We start from the raw sequence: 25,000 nt of genomic DNA on the forward strand, positions 1-25,000 counted from the left end.
TATACAATCACTGAGCTCCTGGGCATTAAGAAGTTTTGGTATTATTGTTTTGGTTTTATTAGTTTAATGTCATATTCACAGCCAGGGTCATGTAAGGACGTGCCAGGTTTGTTGGTGGAGGAAAGCCGGAGCACCCGGAAAAAAACCACTGACCAGCGGTCAGTATCTGGTAACTGCCCCACATATGGGATTTGAACCCTTACCCCAGAGGTGGAGGGCCTGTGGTAATATGTCGGGACATTAGCCACTCGGCCACCGCGGCCACTGTGGCTACTGTATTATTACTATTCGGAAATAAGTGATAGTGGACCTGTATACAGTCACTGAGCTGCTGTGTATTGAGAAGCTTTGGTATTATCTCCATGTTTGTAGATCCTGGCCCAGTACCAATACAACCCAGTAGGAAATCAAACAACAGTGCCTGACATTCCTTATCCTTGATTCTTCCATCATCCACACTACAACTACAAATTTAACATTTCTGAGTTAATAATGACTTTGTCACAATAAAGAAACATTCTCTGACTAATATAACAAATGTAACAAATCATGAAAAATCTTAATTATTTTTTTTTGTTTTACCTGTCCTTTATATTACAAGGTCTTCTTTTCAATTACCTATAATTGATATCAATATTATTATTATCAAGGATGTTCAATTGATAAACAGATATATCCTTGTGAACCTATAAAATTGAACTGAACATCAAGAAAATTACTATCAATCTTCATTTTTGTTTGATAACCCTTGTAATGTCTATTGTATCCTTGATGCTCCAGGGGTTACTATCACTGACGTTATATCCACCCCTGGACTATTTCAAAGTAAAACTGGAGGCAGTTCAGGAAAAAAAAGACCAATCACAAACCTGGAGAGACTTCCTAAATGAAGATTACAGAGAGCTATGCCCAACTTCAAAGCAACATCGTCAACCACTGTGTATCATATAATTCCTTTGATGTACAACAAAGATTTAAATTACCTGACATGCATTTTACTATGAGATAGTCCAGGGGTGGATATATAATGTCAGTGATAGTAACTCATGTAGTATCAAGGATGTGTCTATTGATAGATCAGAGAATACCACAAATACTCACTCCATGACATCTCTGATGACGCCAACGGAGCGCATGGCCATCTCATAGCCTGGCCGCCCATCTACTGGGAGCCCTTTCACACAGATCTTCTGTTGTAGTGCTAACACACTTTCTGGAATATTTTTGGAATTCCCAGCATCCTCAAAATCTCTTTTATTGCGATGTAATAACTCAAGTAATTCATTTTCTTTGTCTTCAGTGGCATGAACAAAGTCAAACTTTTTAAAAACTGTTTCAAGCTCCATTTTTAATCTGAAATAAAAAAAAAATCATTACTAATAATAAAAACATAGGTGTTCCATATATCATGTATCATAATCGTCGTAATTAGCACCCAGGGTGTTTTAAAAAATTGTAATAAACCGGGCGATTATTAGGGAACAGAACTGTAACTTGCAGGCAAAAATATCACCATATTTATGGCATATTTTTCTGTTACTGTGACAGCTAGTAAACACACATATGGTAATACATTGCATATGTCTTTTTTCCATTGAGCCACATTATTACAAGAAATAACATGAATTTCATGTAATATGGGATACAGTGTCAATGTTATGAGCATCATACAAAATGTATATAAAACTTTTTTTAATTCATGGGATATTAGTGGCATTTCATAACTTCAATGGTTATACCTTATCCAGAAGAGGGGAGGGGCACTTATATGGGGGAGGCACTAATTACAATAAACATGGTATCAGTTGTTTTACTCAAAAACTAAATATCGCTCTTTTTATTGGCGTTTATGGTCTACCACAGAGTTTTGCAAACTATCTTCAAAATGAACACTCAATTTGTTGGTCGGAATGACTACATTTCTCTGTCAGCCTTTAATTCTTCCATCTGGTGCAGTTATCAAGCATTAGGAATACCGGTATGTTACACAGGGGATTCTTGATCTTGCAAGGGTGGATATAACGTACATCAGTGATAGTAACCCATGGAGTATTGAGGATAAGTACCCCTTTTCCTTTGAAATTGTGTCCCACGGTTTTGCACCTCCATATATATAGGCTTAAATGTACATATGTAGGTTGTCATGTTTAATTATCGTTATCAGCACAACGAGATTTGTAATTTTCTTTAAAGATCGGTCTACAAGTTTAAAATTCAAATTTATTTTAATATTGTGAAAAATGTGAAAAATGTACACTGTACGTGAATTTAAAAAATGTTTACTAGAGCTCTGTCCACTGACAAAAAACAAACCTGAGCAAACGACATCTGTAAAAAATTATGACTCATAACCAAATGTTTGTTTTCCTGCTTGTGGAATTGAAGAAAATTGCAGTGTTAGCAGTTTTTAACTTCATGTTGACCAGCCTGAATATTGATTGCGGATTTCCCCGTGTAGTATGTCATGTCATTTGAAAGCTTGAGTTGACCAAAATCGTTGTCACTTAGCGTTTAAATGGTGCGTTCGTGTCGATATATATGCGCTAGTTAGTTCTAAATACATATCTTCATGAAATTAGAGTGGATATCAAATGCATTTGAATATCATTTTAGTTTTAAAATCATTTTACAGTGTTAACTAACTTTCAGTAATGACCCGCTGCACAATTACAATATGTATACTATATGTACGGACCAACCTGTTTAAATCGAACGCACCCAAACAGGTGCGCGCTCCTGATTACAACCTCTAGTGTAATTCGAACACTGTCAATAGACATGGGATTGATTTACTGTTAGGACGTTTTACAAGCTGTCAAGATAGGCGAGCACTACATCCTTTGGTTTTCTGATAGTGAATTGTTAGTGATTAACATACAGACATCCTGGTCTGACTTCCACAGGTAAAATCAACGACCAAACAACATCATTGTTTACATTAGTTACCACGCTATACGTGTACGTTTTGTATCTGTTGATATGTTCACGGTAGGCGGCGGTTGAGTGGTTTAGATTTCCTGACATCTTACCGCACATCTAGGTCGTGTGATCGATTCCATATGAGACAATATCGCCAGGTACAGACTGTTGAACGGTGGTTTTTCTCCGGGTACTCCGGCTTTCCTCCGCCATTTTAACCTGACATGTTCTCAAAAGACACTGGCCATAAATATGATGTTAGGCTTAATAACAATCAAATGAAACTGTTGACATGTTCTCTGTCTATATTTATATTCTTTGGAGGTCCATCCTCCAAACATGGAGTTTGCACCATCATATCTGGCTGCCTATATATCTCCTGTTTGATATGTGACAGAGAGGAGTGTAGTACATTTGTACATGTGAAACTAGGAATCACAATTATGACCAATAAAGAATAATTACTGACAGTTGTATAATTGTTTTTACTCTTGTATTTATAATTTTCATTTATGCTGCAGGTAAAACAAAATGGCACTGGATGAGGTTTTCAAAAAGTATGACTATATACATGCTACTGAAGAAACAAAAGATGAATTGACAGAAATTCTTGTGGATAAACGTTCTGATTTTGAAGATGCAGGCACACTAAAAAATCTTCAGAAGTCACTGTCCGTTCTGAAAGAAAAAATATGTGTGAAAGGATTCCCAGGAACAGATTCACATGGCTGTGAAATGGCTTGTGATTCAGTGTCAGTCATTAAATATGTCACAGAGTGAGTAAACCTGCCTTAGTGACCACCTCTGTATATAGACCACCTGCTCAATAAAACCACTTTTTTAAAGTCCCACATGGTCAATGCTCATCTTAACATGTGTGTAAATAAAGACCATTTTTCTATGTCCAAAGGGGGAGAAGATGTCGCTTGAGAAAGATCTCCCTATGTTTTTTCGAAGAAAATCTAGAATACGTGTGATAATATCTGATGAGAGGATAGGTTTAGGTGAGATTTTATTTAATAAGTTAATCTTTATAAATGCTTCCAATTAAAATTCTAGATTTAAAACTCAACATCGATTATATTCTCTCCTCTGGCTTTTCTCTTGATAGTTTAATTAGGCTAGTTGCTGCTAGATGGTTCTCAGGTTTAGATCTAGAAGTCTAGCTTTTAAATTTATTGCCTTATATGTACTATGTAAAACTCGATTTATAATAAAGAAATCAAAGTAAATGTCCTAGGCTTGACTATTATATCTATTTATAGCATACTTTATCTTATTGATGGAATTTTGTAAAGGTACGATATAAGTTTTCTATTTAATCATTTTAAAGATTAAGAAAAAAGAAACAATAACTTAGTGAAACTTCATTATCAGAAAGTCTGTCAATGGAATCTGTAGTGACTAAATCTTCACCTAAAAGATCCTGATCAAGTGTGATTATTTTTTTAGGTTCATCTGAAATTCAAGATGGTTGCTGTACAGGCCATCCTGAAAACAAAATATATATAGACTTTTTACAAAGTTTTATTTGTTCCACTGAATTTTTTTTTATATTTTTTTTTCTAGTTTTGACATGTATAATCTGCAATGCAATAATGGACATTTTGTAGCAAAATTAAGTGGAATTATTGTTTTGCAAAACAACTCCAAATTCCATTTTTTTTCAAATTACAACAGTTGCATCAAACTAAAACTAGACTGAATGAAAGTGTCAATTATTCTAAGATGGTCCTGACCCTGTGTTGTTATTTCATTTCAAAACCCATGATGACGTACATGAGCTAGCTAGCTGTCACCTTAAAAAGCTTTTTGACCCTTCATCTGTGTTCTCTTTCGAGATCGAGCTGAAAATAGAAGGAATGTTGTTGAGGCATGGGCTGTATAGCTGTCCATTCAGTGCTTTATCTAGTTGCCATGAATTATCTGACTAACAGTAGGTTTCAAAATGTTCTACAATTTAAAACTATTTTCGTTATATTAGAACTTATATATCATAATGTGATTTCTATTTCACCAAGAAAAGTGTAAAATAAAATAGTTGATTTATCTTCTTAGTTTGACATGAAAATTAAGCCTAATTATCTCTTCTATTATCATTTTAATTTTGTAATCATAATAAATGAATCTATAAAATCCATCTCTTGAACATACATTTTTTCTTCATTTTCAGTGAAATTTGCTCAGAAAATCGAGCGAGAGTTGAAGAATGTCAGAAAGTCCTGATGGATTTCCTGTGTGCTTGTTTACGTACGGGGCCAGGAACTACACATGCAAAAATTATACCAGATATTTTAGATATTCAAAACTTGGACCGTTCCCTGGAGGTGGGTACTGATAGTAGGTTGTTGGTTTTTCTCATGGAACTCCACCTTGTAATCCAGTGGGATGTTCTTTATTGACCCTGAATTTAAACCTATGTCATTAATTGTGTTAATTAAATGTAGAGAGGGATTATTTTATCAATGACTGTAAATTATAAAATGTGAAAGAATAGAACATTAATTAACGATAACGGGTAAATAAATTTGAAATTAAGGAAAAGGAAAAAGTATAAGGTACATTATATATACAAAAAATCATATGACAAGAGGATTTTTGATAGATGTCATATTTTTACAAATTCGGAGGATGCTGACAATAATGTTGTGAAATTTACCGCAATAAGAATATCATTATATGTATTATAATAGAATATGTTTATTTATGATTTAATTTCTCTTAGCATCCACTTTGTAAAATTTTCAATTAATATCCTTTTTTGTTCCAAAAAAAATTTCAGACTCTACAACACAAAATAAGAGCTTATTATAGACAGCTTGATGGTGTTAAATTTTCCAAATCTTAACAAAAATATTTGCTAAATCACAGTTCAATTATATTTTTTTATAACTGTTAAATTTTTATTCTTTTCAAATTGTTAGCTTTTTCTACAGAGAAATGATACGTTTATTGGTTTTATTATATAGGCTTGCACTGGAGATGAGTTGAAAAAACTGACAGCTGCTCTGAAGGATTTGACTCACACTTCGGAGGAACCAGGAACCTCGTTGTCTGATCAATGTACCGCCTGGGATAACTGTATATGTAGGGTACTAGATCCACTGAGGTACGATGCACACATAATTATGACGATTAGATTATTATTTAAAGCTTCGCTAACTTTCTGAAACAAAAATTTAAAGTTTCTTTAAAACAACATTATTAACATAAGAAAATACATATTTATGACCTAAAAAACAACACAAAATAAATGCAAGATTCTCTCCGTAATGCTAAAATAAAAAAATAAATCTGTTTAGGGTTACCTAATGTACCCTAAATTTATTACCCCTGACCCTAATTTTTTTCCACTTTTCTACAAAAAAAAAAAAATTTAAAAGTTGGGATTTCGATCTCAGACTCCAGTTCCGACCATTAATGTAGAGTGAAAGACACTGAAATAAAACAAAACCCAACCCTTTTTTTGCCAATGTAACCCTAAACAGACATATTTTTTTTGGCCTAATCTATGTTAACAGTGAAGATTCATTTCGCTTTTTGGCAATCTGGCTCATTTAATTAGATTTGATTTTATCGGTCAGAAGGTAATGATAAGCATACAGTAGTATTAATGGTATTAATGCGAATCTGCAAAATTATATGTCTCGTTTTACATTAACATTTTAAAAATTAAAAGTGCGAATCCATTATTCCTTTATAGCGAAAGTGAATCAAAACAGAAGGCTACCTTCCAGGAACCGATCCTGGATCTTTATATGTTTTACTTCGTGAAGATGAACGAGATGCCTGAGGAATATATTGAACCCCTACATAACGTCATGAGACGGATCGAGGCGATATACAGCGGAGACTTTGACAGAAACCCCTACATGGTAATGTCATTGAAACTTTTCTGAAATGATCCTGTGTTGTTATTTTTTGGGTCAATCCAAAATCAAAGATGGCTGCCACAGCCAGCATCTTGAAAATACATTTTGAACTTCTTCTCAAGTTCTTCTAGTGCAACTGAAACTTGCCTGAAATGATCCTATCATGGTATCAATCAAGTGTTGTTATTTTTTGGATCAATTCGAAATTCAAAATTTCTATCAGTTCAATTCAGCTGAAACTTGCTTGAAATTAATGGTCCTGACATGGTTTTGAACAAGGTTTATCATTTTTGGGGTTACTCCAAAATCCAAGATGGCCACCATGCCACTATACATGTTCAAACATTTCCTGATTAGCTGTTGTCAAGGTTATCAGATGAGGGTTAAGGCTCATGGGCTTCTTGTCATGAATGTCTTCTTGGTAACTGTTGACATATTTCACACTCTTTATCCTAAAGGTTAGATTACAGTTCCTATTTAAATGTAGATTTAACTAATATTAATATAATTTTAATGATTATTAGTCTTGTTTTAATACCCAATTTGACTTGTGTTCTGTTTTCAGAATCTGGAGAATAAAGATATTATTTGCAAGCATATGGTTCACATACAAGAAGCAGTTGGTAACGACAAATTTGGGCGACAAAAACCACAAGTAGAACAGACAGAGAACACCATAGTACTGATCCTTGACAGTGTAAGGTGAGTTAATGGCCGGGGATGGTATTCACTGTGTTGATATATACTCTGAACCTGCCTTAATATAAAGTAAGTTACAATGTACAGTTACTGTAATTAGGAGACATACTGCAGTCTCCCAAATTGTCCACAAGGAGACATACTGCAGTCTCTCAAATTGCCCACAAGGAGACATACTGCAGTCTCCCAAATTGCCCACAAGGAGACATACTGCAGTCTCCCAAATTGCCCACAAGGAGACATACTGCAGTCTCCCAAATTGCCCACAAGGAGACATACTGCAGTCTCCCAAATTGCCCACAAGGAGACATACTGCAGTCTCCCAAATTGCCCACAAGGAGACATACTGCAGTCTCCCAAATTGCCCACAAGGAGACATACTGCAGTCTCCCAAATTGCCCACAAGGAGACATACTGCAGTCTCCCAAATTGCCCACAAGGAGACATACTGCAGTCTCCCAAATTGCCCACAATGAGACATACTGCAGTCTCCCAAATTGTCCACAAGGAGACATACTGCAGTCTCCCAAATTGTCCACAAGGAGACATACTGCAGTCTCCCAAATTGTCCACAAGGAGACATACTGCAGTCTCCCAAATTGCTCACAAGGAGACATACTGCAGTCTCCAAATTGCCAACAAGGAGACATCCTGCAGTCTCCCAAATTGCTCACAAGGAGACATACTGCAGTCTCCAAATTGCCAACAAGGAGACATCCTGCAGTCTCCCAAATTGCTCACAAGGAGACATACTGCAGTCTCCTAAATTGCCCACAAGGAGACATACTGCAGTCTCCAAATTGCCAACAAGGAGACATCCTGCAGTCTCCCAAATTGCTCACAAGGAGACATACTGCAGTCTCCTAAATTGCCCACAAGGAGACATACTGCAGTCTCCAAATTGCCAACAAGGAGACATCCTGCAGTCTCTCATTAAGCCCACAAGGAGACATACTGCAGTCTCCCAAATTGCCCACAAGGAGACATACTGCAGTCTCTCATTAAGCCCACAAGGAGACATACTGCAGTCTCCCAAATTGCCCACAAGGAGACATACTGCAGTCTCTCATTAAGCCCACAAGGAGACATACTGCAGTCTCCTAAATTGCCCACAAGGAGACATACTGCAGTCTCCAAATTGCCAACAAGGAGACATCCTGCAGTCTCTCATTAAGCCCACAAGGAGACATACTGCAGTCTCCCAAATTGCCCACAAGGAGACATACTGCAGTCTCTCATTAAGCCCACAAGGAGACATACTGCAGTCTCTCAAATTGCCCACAAGGAGACATACTGCAGTCTCTCATTAAGCCCACAAGGAGACATACTGCAGTCTCTCATTAAGCCCACAAGGAGACATACTGCAGTCTCCCAAATTGCCCACAAGGAGACATACTGCAGTCTCCCAAATTGCCCACAAGGAGACATACTGCAGTCTCCCAAATTGCCCACAAGGAGACATACTGCAGTCTCCCAAATTGCCCACAAGGAGACATACTGCAGTCTCCCAAATTGCCCACAAGGAGACATACTGCAGTCTCCCAAATTGCCCACAAGGAGACATACTGCAGTCACCCAAATTGCCCACACTTTATAAAAAAAAACCTAGAAGCTACACATTGCATAAAGGAGATGACTTTAAATAACCTGTATTAATAGTTAAAATGAGTTGTTGACAAAAATATTCCAATTCTGTAAGTGAAGACTTTTAATGTTTAGTTATATATTAGAGCGTCAGGTTGTACTTTAACTTATAAAACATGAGAGGAGAAAATGTAGCAGCCAGACCATACCCGTACCTCCAAAACCTAGATTGATGCTCTCCTTATTCTAAGTTTGTATATTACAGAGTTGTCTGCCCTTTTCAGGTAGGTATTGATTGTGACGTCATGTGTTTGCGAGCATAACCTCATGCTTTTCGGAGAAAACAACGTGAATTGCACTCACAAAATAATGACGTAACAATCGATACCTATCCACAAGGGAGGTTCCTCTGTAATATGCAAAGACAGAATAGGGAACCTCAAACCACTAGCTCAATGCTCTCCTGACTGAGCTACCTGGTCACTGCTGATCAGCTCAGTCCAATACCACTACTTTTACATCTAATTAATGTTTATTTTACATGATCACTATTTACAATTAACTAATTTCATTATGACAGAAAAAATCCAAAGGCCTTAAAAAATGTTTGGGACAAAGTTCTGGAGTTTATGAAGACCCTGGCCTTTTCAAAGAAATGTGCTGAATTTCCAGTGATTATGAAAGGCTTCAAATATTTGTTTGATGATATGACAGAAGACACATTTAAGGTGTGTATTTAAAAGTTTCGTATCATTGATGATATTAAAGTCTTTAAAAAAGTTTAACAATTGTTATCTAACTTTCCAACTGTACTTAGATGTGTTAAAAGTCTCATTAGCTAGCTAAGTTTTCCTGATTGGACAGAAGAATATTTTATTTTAAGGAATTTTATCTAATTTAAATAAATATTTCTGTAAATGTCTGGAAAGGAAAGGAAACAGATTATTATCATGTATTTTTTGTGCAAGTGTTTTTAACATAGTGAGTCTCTGACATTCAGATTGAGCGTGCTTCGTTAGTTCAGTTTGTAGAGTTATAGGTTTATCATGCTTTCTGAATAGATGTTTATTTGTTGTACAGTAAGTGTTAATATGAATAATAACACATTTTTAAAACAAAATTTTAGTCACACCCTGAAATCATAGACAAGTGGGCACCTGTCTTTGGTGAGACTATGCTGAAGGCGCCGTCAGTAAAGGCTTTAGAGTTCTGGGTCTTCAGGATGGCCAACGAGGCACAGGACAAATGTACCGTCAAGTAAGTCTAAACAGTCGACAAATGTACTGCCATGTAACTCTTATCAAACGAAGAGTTTTAATTAGCGATACCAGATAATTACTAAATAAACCAGATGAGTGATACAGGCCCTCTGGCCCTCTTACTACACCAACCTACTTGATGTCCTTATACCTTTTTGAAATGGAAGAAATGGCGAATTTAGAAAAAAATGTTTTTCGTGAGACTGGTTAGGATTACTTTGGGGTAGATGCTGACATGTATTAGATTGGTTACCATGGCAATAGGTTTGTTACTACAGATACAGAGTTTGTGATGTGATATGTAATTACCGTATTTGCCGTACATAACACCCAGAATGCTTAAATAATTATAACAAAGGGGGCGTTTATGAATGAACCAAAATGTAAGTTGTGGACGAAAAAAGTCAGCCATATGTTAAATATTTCTGTACTTAAGGTACATTGATCTGTTACAGTTAACATGCATATGCCTTTTATCCTTTTTGATGCATTATTATGTTGAGATTCATATGTAAAAGACTCGCAACTTCAAGCAATATGGGTTGCAATGCTTATGTACGTTAGAGGCATCACATGTTGTAAAACTTTGTTAAATTCATGGGATGGGGGGCGTTTATACAACTTCAACTCTTCTCCACCGCTAATTACGGCGAATACGGTATCTGGATTCTGATTAAACAGGAAAGAGTCTGTTGGCATGTGGTTCCCAGTCTTAAAAGGTCTCCTCAGATGTGGTCGGCAAGAAGGGGCCAAAAGGGCGGAGAGAATTCTGGAGGAAGCAAAATTCAAGAAAATATGGACTTGGAAAGTATGACATTTGTGATGATTTATTTCCTTTTTGAAAATTAATTATGAATAAATATTTACCATTCGTTAAAAATATTTTGTTTTGGTTAACAAAAATGTTTTCTATCGGTAAAAAAATGAAGAGGAATTTTTGTATGTTTTTAAAAATCATAACTTTATCATAGGAACGGTGATCATTAAATTAATCTAAAGAAATTATATGACACTGTAACTTCATGTAAATAAATAAGTGGTTATCATATTTTAAATTAATGTTTTTCCTGTCAGGCTTTTTGCACTAAAATATGGTTACACCAATGGTATTTTCTGTATATAGCAACTGTAACTACAGATGCATGAATTCAACAGAGTGTTTTACCTCTTCCAAATAATTTTTTTATTTATTTGTTTGTTTTTCTTTCTTTCTTTCTTTCTTTCTTTCTTTCTTTCTTTCTTTCTTTCTTTTCTTTCTTTCTTTCTTTCTTTCTTAATTGTTAATTTTGTGAATGTGTTTCTAGAAAAACTTCCAGGAGGCTGCAGAAATGATTGAAGTCATCAGTAAAGTAGATTTCCCGACCTCTGGTAACCGTGACGACACTAGTATGCTACATGACTATGGCGATGTCATAAAAGCTCTCTTGGAACAATTGAAGTATGTTGTCCTAAGCCTAAGTCCTAACTTTCTCTCATGTTATCCTCTTTTAAGGTCACACGAGTCTCAGTTGACCAGTAATGGTCACTTTTTATGTTTTGTTGACCAGAAGTGGCTACTTTTTATCATGTTGACCATTAGTGGTCACTTTTTATCTTGTTGACCAGAAGAGGTCACTATTTATCCTGTTGACATGTAGTGATCACTTTTTATCCTGTTGACCAGTAGTGGTCACTTTTTATCCTGTGTCTTGGATTATTTGTCATTTGTCATTCAACAGACATCGTTACCTATTTTACATTTTTCAACTTTTTCTTGTTAACCAAAATTATACAAACTAAAAGATACAGCATATATTGAATGAAACTTTTTCAATTTCATATTATTTGATTGACATATGTGTAGGCGTTAGCTATATTGAGGGGCGAGATTCTTATGTCTCTCAGAGAAAAAGATGAAATGATCTTGATATTCATTCTTTAATAATTTTTTCCAGATTGGCCAAAGTTGCAGACAAGGTGATGGGAAGTGTTGCTGTCTTTGTTGTGTCAATGCTGGAGAAACGCTCAGAGGAACTCAATGAGTTTACAGAAAGATTTGCAGACAATGTCTCGCTGGAGGTAAAGTCAACATGTTAAGATGTTCAAACACAAAGCTAGTCGGAGTCTTATCACAACCCCACCATATCTTGTTAGGAAACTTCTGGTTAAATTTCAATGTAGATGTCCATGCTGGTTTTCTTCTGTAAAGTCACCAATGACTCTTTGGCTTATTGTGGCCAATAGCTCTTCGGCGTGTTGTGGCTATTGACTTTTGACTTGTTGTGGCCAATATCTGTTTGGCTTGTTGTGGCCAATAGCCCTTTGGCTGGTTGTGGCCAATAGCCCTTTGGCTGGTTGTGGCCAATAGCCCTTTGGCATGTTGTGGCTATTGACTTTTGGCTTGTTGTGGCCAATAGCTTTTTGGCTTTTTGTGGCAAATATCTCTTTGGCTTGTTGTGGCCAATATCTCTTTGGCTTGTAGTGGCCAATAACTCTTTGGCTTGTTGTGGCCAATATCTCTTTGGCTTGTTGTGGCCAATATCTCTTTGGCTTGTTGTGGCCAATATCTCTTTGGCTTGTTGTGGCCAATGCCTTTTTGACTTGTTGTGGCTGGCCATTAACTCTTTGGCTTATTTTGGCTAATAGCCCTTTGGCTTGCTTGTTGTGGCCAATAGCCCTTTGGCTTGTTGTGGCCAATAGCCCTTTGGCTTGTTGTGGCCAATAGCCCTTTGGCTTGTTGTGGCCAATATCCCTTTGGCTTGTTGTGGCCAATATCCCTTTGGCTTGTTGTGGCCTATAGCCCTTTGGCTTGTTGTGGCCAATATCCCTTTGGCTTGTTGTGGTCAATATCCCTTTGGCTTGTTGTGGTCAATATCCCTTTGGCTTGTTGTGGCCAATAGCCCTTTGGCTTGTTGTGGCCTATAGCCCTTTGGCTTGTTGTAGTCAATAATCTGTAGCTTGTTATGGCCAATAATTCTCTTGCTTGTTGTAGCAAATAACTCTATGGCTTGTTGAGGCCATTAACTCTTTGGCTTGTTGTGGCAAAAGCACTTTGGCTTGTTGTGGCCAACAAATCTTTGGCTTGTTGTAGCCAATGACTCTTTGGCTTGTTGTGGCTAGCCAATAATGCTTTGGCTTCTTGTGGCAGGCTAATATTTCTTTGGCTAGTTGTGGCCATTAACTCTTTGGCTTGTTATGGCCAATAGCTCTTTGGCTTGTTGTGGCCAACATCTGTTTGTCTTAATGTGGCAAAGAAGTCTTTGGCTTGTTGTGACCATAAACTCTTTGGCTTGTTGTGGCCAATATCTCTTTGATGAGTTTTGGCTATTGAATCCTTAGCTTGTTGTGGCAAATAACTCTTTTGATTGCTGTGACCAATGACTCTTTTCCTTGTCGTAGCCAATAGCCCTTTGGCTTGTTATGGCCAATAGCCCTTTGGCTTGTTGTGGTCAATGACTCATGGGCTTGTGTTAAGATATGGATGCCTATAATTTGACAAATCACATAATTATGTTTCAATGACAGTTACCATGAAAACATAATAGAGAACCATTTGGTTGCCAGGCTAAGTCTGATGATGTGTATGAGGCGGGTATCAGCTACTGGCTTACAGTTCTAGTTATTAAATAAAAGATGTCAACAAAATTCATCACCATTTTTCTTTTTCTAGAACAACCATGATGTGATTCCTGATTTGATAAAAAGATATTCTGTGTTGTACATGGATGCAGACTATCCGTGGGATAACGCCGACTCCCAAAGCTGTGGACAGGCTGTCATGAATAGTACTATAGAGGCTTATAGGTAAAGATCCAAATGGTCGCTATGAGAGAATACATCCTTTGATATTATTCTGGAGATTGTTCCTGTTGTATCTCCTCTTGCATGCTCTACAGTATCGTACGTAGCTTGCAGACTATAGCCAGTTTATAGTATGTAGCTTCTCAATTATAAATAAATTACAATTCCAATTAAATTAGTGTTTTATCCTACATTGACATTGGTTAAGATCTTGGTTAAGACTAAGATATATGTACTTAGATCTGGCTCAGACATGTCTGATGATGTCAATTAGATCTTGATTAAAATATTTCTGTTTTTGTAGATCTAGTTCAAACATGTCTGATGGTGTTGATTAAGATACTTAAGATATTTCTGTATAAATTATAGCTCTGGCTCAGAATGACTGATGACGTCAATAAGATCTTGATTAAGATATTTCTGTACTTGTAGCTCTGGTTCAGATATGCCTGATGATGTCAATAAGATCTTGATTAAGATATTTCTGTACTTGTAGCTCTGGTTCAGACATGCCTGATGATGTCAATAAGATCTTGATTAAGATATTTCTGTACTTGTAGCTCTGGTTCAGACATGCCTGATGATGTCAATGAGATCTTGATTAAGATATTTCTGTACTTGTAGCTCTGGTTCAGACATGCCTGATGATGTCAATGAGATCTTGATTAAGATATTTCTGTACTTGTAGCTCTGGTTCAGACATGCCTGATGATGTCAATGAGACCTTAATTAAGATATTTCTCTACGCCACCCAAACAGAGGACTTAGATTACACAGATGTGGTTCGCGGTTGTCCGAGTCTCCATGGCTTAATTGCATCAGCGTGTCTGTTGATGTTCATCAGCAAGGTAAGTGAAGTTGTAGATTTACCGGTGAAATATATGAAAATCAATATAAAGGGAGATAACTCTGATAAATTAGAATATCACGTACCATGAACAACTACCGGTATCAAAAGAGATGTTTATTAAAAGTGATTTAGACACATTAATTTGATCAAGCGTTTCTGTTTCTGTGCTATACCTGCTTCTGAAATACTCTTTTAAGATTACCTTGAATCAGATTTGCTAGGGCTGTTATTTTATTTCAGATTTTTGTCAGTAAACAATAAAGACCATTGGTCCAATGTTCTCGCAAAATAAATCGGCATGAGATCAGTTCATGATCGGATACTGTTGTCCTAGCAGTTGGATGATGCCTCTTAGCGTTTCGACATCAGATGAGATTATTTCTTGCTTTAAGTTCCCCTATTTCAGCGTGTGGTTATTTTTTCTCCAGCATGTTGCGTGTGACAATGCTGAGCGTGCTCTGAAGCCCCTGATGCCCGTCATAATAAAGCAGTTGACCCACGAGGATGAGGAACTGAAGGAGGCGGCCCAGAGCATTGTGACACTCATCAGTCCCCAGGTTCCCACTATAATCAGCCCACATCTGGCAACACTCATAACTTGGTATCAGGAGGAGTACTCTGTTGAAGCACTCTGTAAGTTCCAGTTTCATTTTCTTAATTTGATTTTTAATTCTGAGTCATGAAATTTCTCAAATTTCAGATCTTCTAGGTACCCCAAGTTTCACATATTGGATTTTAGGATTAATCGATCAGTCAACAAGATGACTGATAAGCAGCCATCCTATAATATACAATGTAGTGAAAAGTTTTTTCACAGAAAGTACTCACGGGTTCTGTCTCTTATGATATTGTATGATTATAGGCCAAAAACATTACATGTCTGTTTAGGGTTACCCGACCGACCCTAATTTATTACCCCCGGCCCTAATTTTTTTTCCACTTTTCTATAAAAAAAATTTAAAGTCGGGATTTCGATCTCAGACTACGGTTCCAGCCATTATTTTAGAGTGAAAGACACTAAAAAAAAAGAAAGAAAAATAAATCCGCCCGACCTTCCAACCCTATTATTTTTGCCAATGTATCCCTAAACAGACATTTATTTTTTTCGCCTAAACTCCCTTAGTGGCCTTGGATTTTGACAAGTTAAACAGCTCAGTGGTTTGTTCGTTAAAAGTATAAAGTGCCCAGATATGACATTGTTTGAATGTATAATGTGTCCAGATATGACTTGGTGTGGAATATAATGTGTCCAGATATATGACTTGTTGATTTTCTTATTTGTTTTAACAGATGCTTTAAGCAAACCGTACAAGGAAGGCCCAGGAATCTCCAAAGAAGAATTCAATGAATTGATGAAAGCTATAGGAGATGACCCGAATTATGCGGTCACAGGCCCGATGATGTCTGTTGTAATAATGGATATGGGTGAAAAACAGCCAGAGGTATGGTCATCATATTTTAAAGGGCATTCATTCATTTTATACAGGTCTGCATGACTGTAGGTTCATTCTGGTCCCCAACACTCTTTTGAAGCAAAGATTTATGTCTCATTAATATTCCAATAAAATAATTAATACACAAATGGATACTGTACAGCTGCTAATTTCATGCAGCCTTTTATTTTCGCTAAATTTGTGACTCCATCCTTTGTGAAATTTGTTACCATGCAAAAATCAAAATCATGGTTTTACCTATTATAGTCTGTCATAAGAATGATGCTTCCAAAGGCTTACAGTACACAGATGATTTTGAATCAAACTAAACCCCCACAAACAATTTCCAATTAATAAATCACGAAATTTTCCACCAGTAAAATCTAACAACTATGCAATATGATAGAAAGAATTGGCCTCAACCATTGTAAGACCCTTGCAATACACTATATAATCATTTGCCGTCTTTCATGCTCAGGGCCCTTGAAAAATTTTTAGCAAAGAGGGGGGCTTATTGATGAACCAAAATGTAAGTTGTGGACGAAAAGAGTCAGCCATATTTAAATCTTTCTGTACCTATGGTACATTAATTTGTTGTAGTAAACATATATATAATAATATATGATAAATTTAAAGAAAAATCCTTATGGACGAAATCTAAACGAGAAAAGGCATATAATTATATATATATATATATAATATTATAAGAAATAAAAACAATAATGACTGACTAGTGAGCGCTTTCACCCTATTCAAGGAAGCTCTTGAATGGGGCGATAGCGCTCACTAGTCAGTCGTTGTTGTTTTTATTTCTTATAATATTATATATATATATATATATATAATTATATGCCTTTTCTCGTTTAAGACACATTATCTAGTCATGATTCACATGTGAAAAGACTCCCAAGTTCATGCAATACTGGATACAATGCTGATGTTAGAGGCATCACATGTTATAAAACATTATTAAATCCATTGGATGGGAGCGTTTATACAACTTCAAATCTTCTCCAGAAAAGGGGAGGGGCACTTACTGGGTGAGGGGCGCTAATTACGGCGAATACATTACATTTATTTACATGATGTTTACACTGCACTGTTCTGTTTGTTTTCAATTTCAGCTATTTACCCAGGAGCACGTGGACATGCTTCTCGGCCCAAATATGCTAGACAATACCAATAACCAGTACAGGATTCTTGAAGCATTGGCTTCAGTTATCACAAAACAACCACAGCTGTTTGGACAGAACGTTCTGGACAGAGTCATGAAAAATCCGAAGATTGAGTCCACATACTCATTTGCTGTAAAGAATATAGGCATCAGTCTGGCTTCGGCCCACAAGGTAATAAATAGACGCTTTTTGTTTTTATACCCCCAACATGACATCGGGAGGTGGAGGGGCTGCAGATAGTGAAACATAAACCTCAATAATCAGGGCTATTTACGAATGTGCCAGGTTTCGATGGTGGAGGAAATTAAGCCGGAGTACCTGGTGAAAAAATGTTGACCAGCAGTCAGCACCTGGAAACTAACCCACATGGGATATGAACTTTTAACCCAGAGTTGGAAGGAAGGTTCGATTGTGGTGATATATCTTGACATCTAAATTACAGACAGTCATCAGAATTAACAGACCTAAAATGTCTTTCATTTTCTATGTATGAAAAGAAATAAAAGTGTGTTCACTTACAATATACATTAATTACAAATTTCCAAAATTGTCTTTTTAATATGATTTTGTGTTTTACAGGAATTGATGGACACAGTTTTGGCTGAGTTTGTGAGGCTATCAAAACAATGTGAGAATCCCCAGTATCAAGTAGCACTCATCGATGGTATCCATACTATAGGTAGTCAGCATGGAACAGATCGACTGACACCATACCGACCTTACATAGAGGAGCTGCAGAAAAATGGCGCTACAGGCGGAATCCAGGATCAGGCCACGTCTATACTCAACGCCATGGATGGTATAAGGTAAGTACAATTCAGGCCACTTCTATACTCAATGCCATAGGGGACGTTGGTGTTTTTTATGTCCATTATCATAGGGGACTGAGGTGTTTATTTCTGTCCACTATCACAGGGGACTGTGGTGTGCATTTATCTCCAATATCACAGGGGACTGTGTTGTTTTTTCTCTCCACTATCACAGGGGCTTGTGTTGTGTGTTGCTCTCCACTACACATTGGCCTGTGTTGTGTGTTGCTCTCCACTACACATTGGCCTGTGTTGTGTGCTGCATTCCACTACCACAGGGGACTGTGTTGTGTGATGCATTCCACTATCACAGGGGCCTGTGTTGTGTGTTGCTCTCCACTATCACAGGGGCATGTGTTGTGTGTTGCTCTCCACTACACATTGGCCTGTGTTGTGTGCTGCATTCCACTACCACAGGGGATTGTGTTGTTTGATGCATTCCACTATCACAGGGGCCTGTGTTGTGTGTTGCTCTCCACTATCACATTGGCCTGTGTTGTGTGTTGCTCTCCGCTATCACAGGGGACTGTGTTGTGTGTTGCTCTCCACTTTCACAGGGACCTGTGTTGTGTGTTGCTCTCCACTATCACAGGGAACTGTGGCGTGGGTTTCTCTTCACTATCACAGGGGACTGAGTTTTTACATAATTTTGTAATTTCAGTGTTGAAGGTATTGCAGAGGATGTAAGACAACAGAAAGATGAAATCAATGTCATCAACACAAAGGTTGTCGCAACCTCAGAGAAGGTTGACAAGGTGGATAAGAAAGTCGACAAACAGGGAAAGGAAATTGTAACGGTCAAAGCTGGACTTAGTACCGTCAATAAGCGTGTGGATACTGTAGAAAAAGATTTGGATGAAACCAAGATCAAGGTCGAGGAGGTGGACAACAAGGTTGGTGGTGTTATCTTCTAAAATAGAAGTAGATTTAATATGGCTACCCACACATATCAGTAAACTTGTTATCAAAATCATATATTTTATAAGTAAAGGAATATTTAATATACCGTATTTGACCCAATAAGCGCCCATGTCCAATTGCCCAGGCATAATTAAAGACCAAAAAATGACAAAACTGTATAGATTTGCAATAATTTTGTCTTATTAACCACTTTTTTCAATTTTTTAAACGCCCTGGGCGCTTATTGGGTCGAATACGGTATCCTTTATTATGTTGATCATGAAAGAATACAATACAAATTATGTGTAAACACATGTTGATTTCTATTCTTGATATTTTTTCTTCATTATGTGAGGTTATGAAAGTTAACATGATTGTTCTGATTTCCTCTTTTTACAGACCATGACCAATGCCCCAAAATGGTCGCGAGATCTGACCAAACTGATGAATCCTACCACCGAACATGACTGGAGACTTCTGGCCCAGAGGTTGGGGTATACACCTGATGACATCAAGGGCTGGGCGACCCAACATGACCCCTGTATGGGACTCCTTAGTGAGTGGTACGCCACCCACAAGACGATAGAGGCCACACACGCTGTACTAAACGCCCTACAAGAGATGAACCGGATGGATGGGGCAGCCATTGTGGAGAATGCCATGAAGGCTGTAGGTCAGTAGTAATGTCCACTGTTGGTGTTTAGGACAGCCATTGTGGAGAATGCCATGAAGGCTGTAGGTCAGTAGTAATGTCCATTGTTGGTGTTTAGGACAGCCATTGTGGAGAATGCCATGAAGGCTGTAGGTCAGTAGTAATGTCCACTGTTAGTTTTTAGGACAGCCATTGTGGAGAATGCCATGAAGGCTGTAGGTCAGTAGTTATGTCCACAGTTGGTTTTTAGGACCATGTTTTATAATGAAGTGATGTCCATATTTCTTAATATTATATTTCACTTTGCTATTGTCATCATACAATTATATATGTCACTGGTATAGCTATTAGTGTCTGTTTCTCTTACCAGAGGGCGTTGTTGAAGAAGAGGTAGAATATGCGACGCCTCCGCCAATTTTCCTTAGTTACCAGTGGGGTCACCAAAATGAGGTCAAGTTGCTAAGGAACCACTTACAAATGGCCGGATACGAATGCTGGATGGACATTGGTCAAATGGGAGGCGGAGATAAACTGTTTGAGAAGATTGACAATGGAATTCGTGGGGCAAAAATTATCATCTGTTGTGTGTCGGAGAAATATTCTAAATCCCCCAACTGTAACCGTGAGGTGAGTATCAGGAAATGATACCAGGGGTCGTTTGGTTCAACATTAACAGCCACAGTGATGTAAGGATGTGGCAGGTTTAGGGGGCAAAGGAAAACAGATTACCCAGAGAAAAACCACCGACCTGTGGGTTTAGGGTCAAAGTGTCCTACCTGTAACAGGGAGGTAAGAAGGGATCAAAGATATGATGTTGATACCAGATAGAAACCAACTTGTGTCGTGACACATTTGTGGACTTTATATCTGTGTAGGGGAATGGTCTGACTGGGTCACTGTAGGGGAATAGTCGGACTGGGTCAGGTGACTAGAGGTCAGAAACATGGTACATATTACAAAGGTCAAGGTCATAAAGAAGTTACCATAAGACAAAAATTAATTATTTCAATGAACTCAATTTGAAGGAGTTCACTCATGAAGGAGTTCACTCAGCATGTCACAGAGTAATTAATGATCCCCATCATGTCATCTTATAATTAATTTTCATTAACTATTTCTATGGAGCTGAGGTAAAGAGCTAGGATAACTCATTCTTGTGACCTTGACTTTAAAGGTTAAAGTGATGACATCAACATTTCATTAAACAAATATACTTTAAAAATGCTGAGACGAGCATTGTATTTGGTATATTACATGTGAGAAATTGATCAATCAAGATTAAAGGGTGTTCTCACCTTTAAATGGTCAGAATGGTCAATGTATTGAATGTTGTAGGTGAACCTGTCCACAAGCCTGGGAAAGCCCATGATACCCCTACTGATGGAGAAGATGGCGTGGCCCCCTAAGGGCTCCATGGGCCCCATCTTCAGTGAGTATCTGTTTGTGAGATTCTTCCAGCGAGGAGGGGAGGAAACAAATGACCAACGATACTGGCCGGTCCCAAAGTTCCAGGAACTATTGATGCAGCTCAACATGTATAAGGCCATGCCTGATGAATCTCTTATCACTGAAGGTAATACGATTAAGATGGTTACAACCCACATGTACATATAAAGGGTGACAAATTACTTATCACGACAGCTATAAAAGCTTGAGTTCCAAGTGAAAAACCACAAACTAACAACCTACCCAGTGTAATGAAATGAACTCAAATTCAAAACCACCATAGCACACAAGTGTTGATTTAGAGGTCAAACACCTTGACCATTGAACCACCTCAAGGTCAAATGGTCAGATAAATTTAGATGTTATCTTCAAACAATGAGGGCAATAATTTAAAGATTCAAATAGATGCAAATGGGGTTAGCTCAAAAATCTAAGTTATCATAAACAAATAATTACCATATTGCCATAATTAGCGCCCCTCCTCCGCAAGTTCCCCTCCCACTTCTGGAAAAGATGTTGAAGTTATATAAATATATAACCCCCTCTCCCATCCGATGGATTTAAAGATGTGTAACAACTGTACGTGTGTTGCTATATATATAACATTCAGCAATGTATACCAAAAATAGTACATAATTTTTTGAAATGCAAGTCTTTTAATTCATATATGAATTCCGATGTATAATGTGCCTCAAAAGAAAGAAAGAGGTATACATGTTTACTGTAACAGATTGGTGTGCCATGAATATGGAAAGAGTTGAAATATAGCTGACTATTTTTAGAGGTTGTTTTTGTCCAAAATAAGTTATATTTTGGTTCTTTAGTAATTAAGTTCCCCTTTGTTATAATTTCAAGTGCCCTGGGTGCTAATTACGATGAATATGGTATCAAGTGATGATAATCCATTTATGTTGGTATAATTGTCATGTTATGTGATACAGAGTACAAGAATTGGTGGACTCCCGTGGCAGAAGAAATTGTCATCACCAAGAAGAAAGAAGACAAAGGTCAAAGTTCAACAGGAAAGAAAGAAGATTCACAGGTATGCATGAGCCAATCAGAACTGATCCTGACTTCATAACCAATCAGAATTGTTTCTTTTTGTGTTCGTGGAACCTGGCTATGAAATTTACATAAACCAGAAGTTTTAAGTTTAATGATTTGAACAAAGTTTATATTGCTGTATAGAAGATATCAAAATTACAAGAAAATCTTAAGTAGAATCACAATCTTTGATCGTATAGGGCAGGTAAACTGTGTATTTGTATTTTTCTTGTTTTAAATCATAATAATTATATTTACAGGAAGAAGAAACCTCCCCCGATGTGTTCCTGTCGTATCAGTGGGGTAAACAGAAGGAGATTAAACAGCTGTACAGGAGACTCAACCAACTTGGGTACAGCTGCTGGATGGATATTTACCAGATGGGAGGCGGCGACTCGCTCTACGACAAAATTGACAGGGGTGTGCGAGGCTGTAAGGTCGTCCTAAACTGTATAACCACCAAGTACTCACTGTCAGCCAACTGTCGTCGTGAGGTGAGTCTGGCGGACTCTCTAAAGAAGCCAATGGTGCCCCTCCTCCTGGAGAAGATAGACTGGCCACCAGCCGGGCCAATGAGTATGGTCTTTACGCAACTTCTCTTTATCAACTTTTACCGCGATCCAAACGTTCAGATGACCTGGGACGGCAGCAAATTTGATGAACTCCATGGTAAGATACAGGAGTATACAGGTATTCTGTCTGTATCTAATGGGAACCAACAAACATCAGATAAAGGTCCAAAATCAGAAAATGTTGGACAGAAATCAGATGATAAAAGCTCGGCGCCAAAAACACCAAAACCTTCTGAAGACAACAGTCAAAAGGCCACATCAGCTAGCTCAAAACCTGAAGATAAAGCAAAGACCACAACGACGAAAAACGAAGCAAAACCAGCTGCTAAAGAAAACAAGAAGTCTTCATCTTGTGTACTTCTGTAAATTGTCCTTTTTTATTATGTACGGTAAAACCTGTCCTTAGTGACCACCTACGTATACCAACCACCTGATTAATAGGACAACATTCTTTTGATCTTAAATGGCCAATTTGAACAAAGTTTTAACCAGTAAGGCCACTTTGCTATAACGATCCTTTTTCTTTGTAATTTGGATTGTCTTAGACTGGTTTAACTGTACTTTTATTTTATTTATTTTCTAGGACATTTCAATATGTATAAAAACTTGCAAGACAATGACACACTAGTTTTAGAACTGTGATAGTTTTGTTTGTATGTACTAGACATATATGTAGTTTCATTGTGGGTGAATGTGGTGGTATAATTGTGGCTAAAATATTTAGAGGTGAGAAGAAAAGGTCATAAGTAAAGTAATAACACATAGTCATAAATGATAGTTTTTTTCTGTATCATCACATTATCTTCTGCCTACTGTGAAATAGTGCTAGTGAAAATATAGACTTTGTCATTTGCCTACTGTGAAATAGTGCTATAGTTAAAATATAGACTTTGTCATTTGTCTACTGTGAAATAGCGCTAGTTAAAATATAGACTTTGTCATTTGCCTACTGTGAAATAGTGCTAGTTAAAATATAGACTTTGTCATTTGCCTACTGTGAAATAGTGCTAGTGAAAATATAGACTTTGTCATTTGCCTACTGTGAAATAGTGCTAGTGAAAATATAGACTTTGTCATTTGCCTACTGTGAAATTGCTAGTTAAAATATAGACTTTGTTATTTGCCTACTGTGAAATAATGCTAGTTAAAATATAGATTTTGTCATTTGATCATTTCGTAGATTCATGTTTCACATTGGATAAATAATTTCTAATTTCTAACTGATTAACAAAAAGTCATTAACAAACATAATTGTTGACAATCATGATCGATATAAGAATTTTCCTAAATGTATCTTGTCCACCTCGATACATGACACTGAATCTTTGTGGCATTCATACATGTATATTTACCAATGACGATCAGTAAAACACTTTTTGTGTCTGTGATAATTTGTTTATAACTTTTTCTATTTTTTTTTTCTTTTTATATAACAGTTATATGCTATTGTGATAAAATTGATAAATAGCATCTATTTTTTCTGATTCAATTTTAAAAAACAATTTTTACATAATACATTGGTTATAAATATATCTTTGATAATATACATCATGTTGTTATAAATGAATGTATACATGTATATCTTTTTATTATGCATAATTTAAAAACTTTTCATATCAGGATAATTTTGAAAAGATAATACTACTAGGTATTTGCTTACAAATCTTAGAATTGAATAGTTACTAGATATATACGCATGAACATGTATTGCTCCAGTCATATCATTTTAACATTATTTTAACACTCTAGTCTTAAAATTTTAATAGTTTGTGAATTATTGACTGATTGACATTAAACAAACACATGACTGTATACTTTGCTGAAAACATTTTTTTAATTAATCATCAAGCTAAAGATTCAATACTGTAAGGGTAAATTTTGATATTCAAGTATAATATAATTAATCTGACAATACGCAGTAATATTGTAATTAGTGTATGATAACTCGTATTATTAATTAACTACTTGCGTATTGGTAAAAATATGAAAAAACGGTCCGATCAATA

General features: G+C 36.8%; 2 protein-coding genes across 3 annotated transcripts in view; one reads left to right on the top strand and one right to left on the bottom strand.

Annotated features, from left to right (window-relative positions):
- LOC138333822 (uncharacterized) overlaps nucleotides 1–2,470 on the bottom strand; it is a 32,678-nt gene extending 30,208 nt beyond the window's left edge. Inside the window, exons 1-3 of the mRNA XM_069282437.1 lie at nucleotides 2,314–2,470; nucleotides 1,102–1,353; nucleotides 311–464 (exon numbers count right to left, since the gene is read on the bottom strand). Of these exons, the coding sequence (XP_069138538.1) occupies nucleotides 311–464; nucleotides 1,102–1,346 (399 nt within the window). The 5' untranslated portion in view covers nucleotides 1,347–1,353; nucleotides 2,314–2,470. The remainder of the gene's footprint in view (nucleotides 1–310; nucleotides 465–1,101; nucleotides 1,354–2,313) is intronic.
- Nucleotides 2,471–2,724: 254 nt separating this feature from the next.
- LOC138333823 (uncharacterized) lies at nucleotides 2,725–24,471 on the top strand. Of its 2 annotated transcripts, none has more exons than XM_069282438.1 (23): nucleotides 2,725–2,903; nucleotides 3,441–3,695; nucleotides 5,093–5,246; nucleotides 5,889–6,028; nucleotides 6,623–6,794; nucleotides 7,357–7,493; nucleotides 9,655–9,802; nucleotides 10,201–10,331; nucleotides 11,015–11,141; nucleotides 11,638–11,771; nucleotides 12,268–12,391; nucleotides 13,983–14,116; nucleotides 14,802–14,961; nucleotides 15,392–15,596; nucleotides 16,254–16,405; nucleotides 17,521–17,742; nucleotides 18,151–18,377; nucleotides 19,042–19,273; nucleotides 19,680–19,953; nucleotides 20,303–20,559; nucleotides 21,268–21,505; nucleotides 22,320–22,420; nucleotides 22,683–24,471. In XM_069282438.1, the coding sequence occupies exons 2-23, from the start codon at nucleotides 3,451–3,453 to the stop codon at nucleotides 23,358–23,360; spliced, it is 4,392 nt and encodes a 1,463-aa protein (XP_069138539.1). In that variant the 5' UTR covers nucleotides 2,725–2,903; nucleotides 3,441–3,450; the 3' UTR covers nucleotides 23,361–24,471. The 2 variants fall into 2 exon arrangements, with proteins under 2 accessions (XP_069138539.1, XP_069138540.1); XM_069282439.1 differs by lacking the exon at nucleotides 2,725–2,903 and adding an exon at nucleotides 2,958–3,077.
- Nucleotides 24,472–25,000: the final 529 nt, after the last annotated feature.

This window comes from Argopecten irradians, chromosome 10, assembly GCF_041381155.1.
Source record: "Argopecten irradians isolate NY chromosome 10, Ai_NY, whole genome shotgun sequence".
NCBI classification, from domain to species: domain Eukaryota; kingdom Metazoa; phylum Mollusca; class Bivalvia; order Pectinida; family Pectinidae; genus Argopecten; species Argopecten irradians.

Bases quoted from the DNA above. Each gene is read 5' to 3' on its own strand.
- LOC138333823 (XM_069282438.1), top strand. From the start codon at position 3,451: ATGGCACTGGATGAGGTTTTCAAAAAGTATGACTATATACATGCTACT. The intron at 16,406-17,520 runs GTATGGTCATCA...TTTCAATTTCAG, and splicing joins TGGGTGAAAAACAGCCAGAG to CTATTTACCCAGGAGCACGT. The intron at 18,378-19,041 runs GTAAGTACAATT...TTGTAATTTCAG, and splicing joins AACGCCATGGATGGTATAAG to TGTTGAAGGTATTGCAGAGG.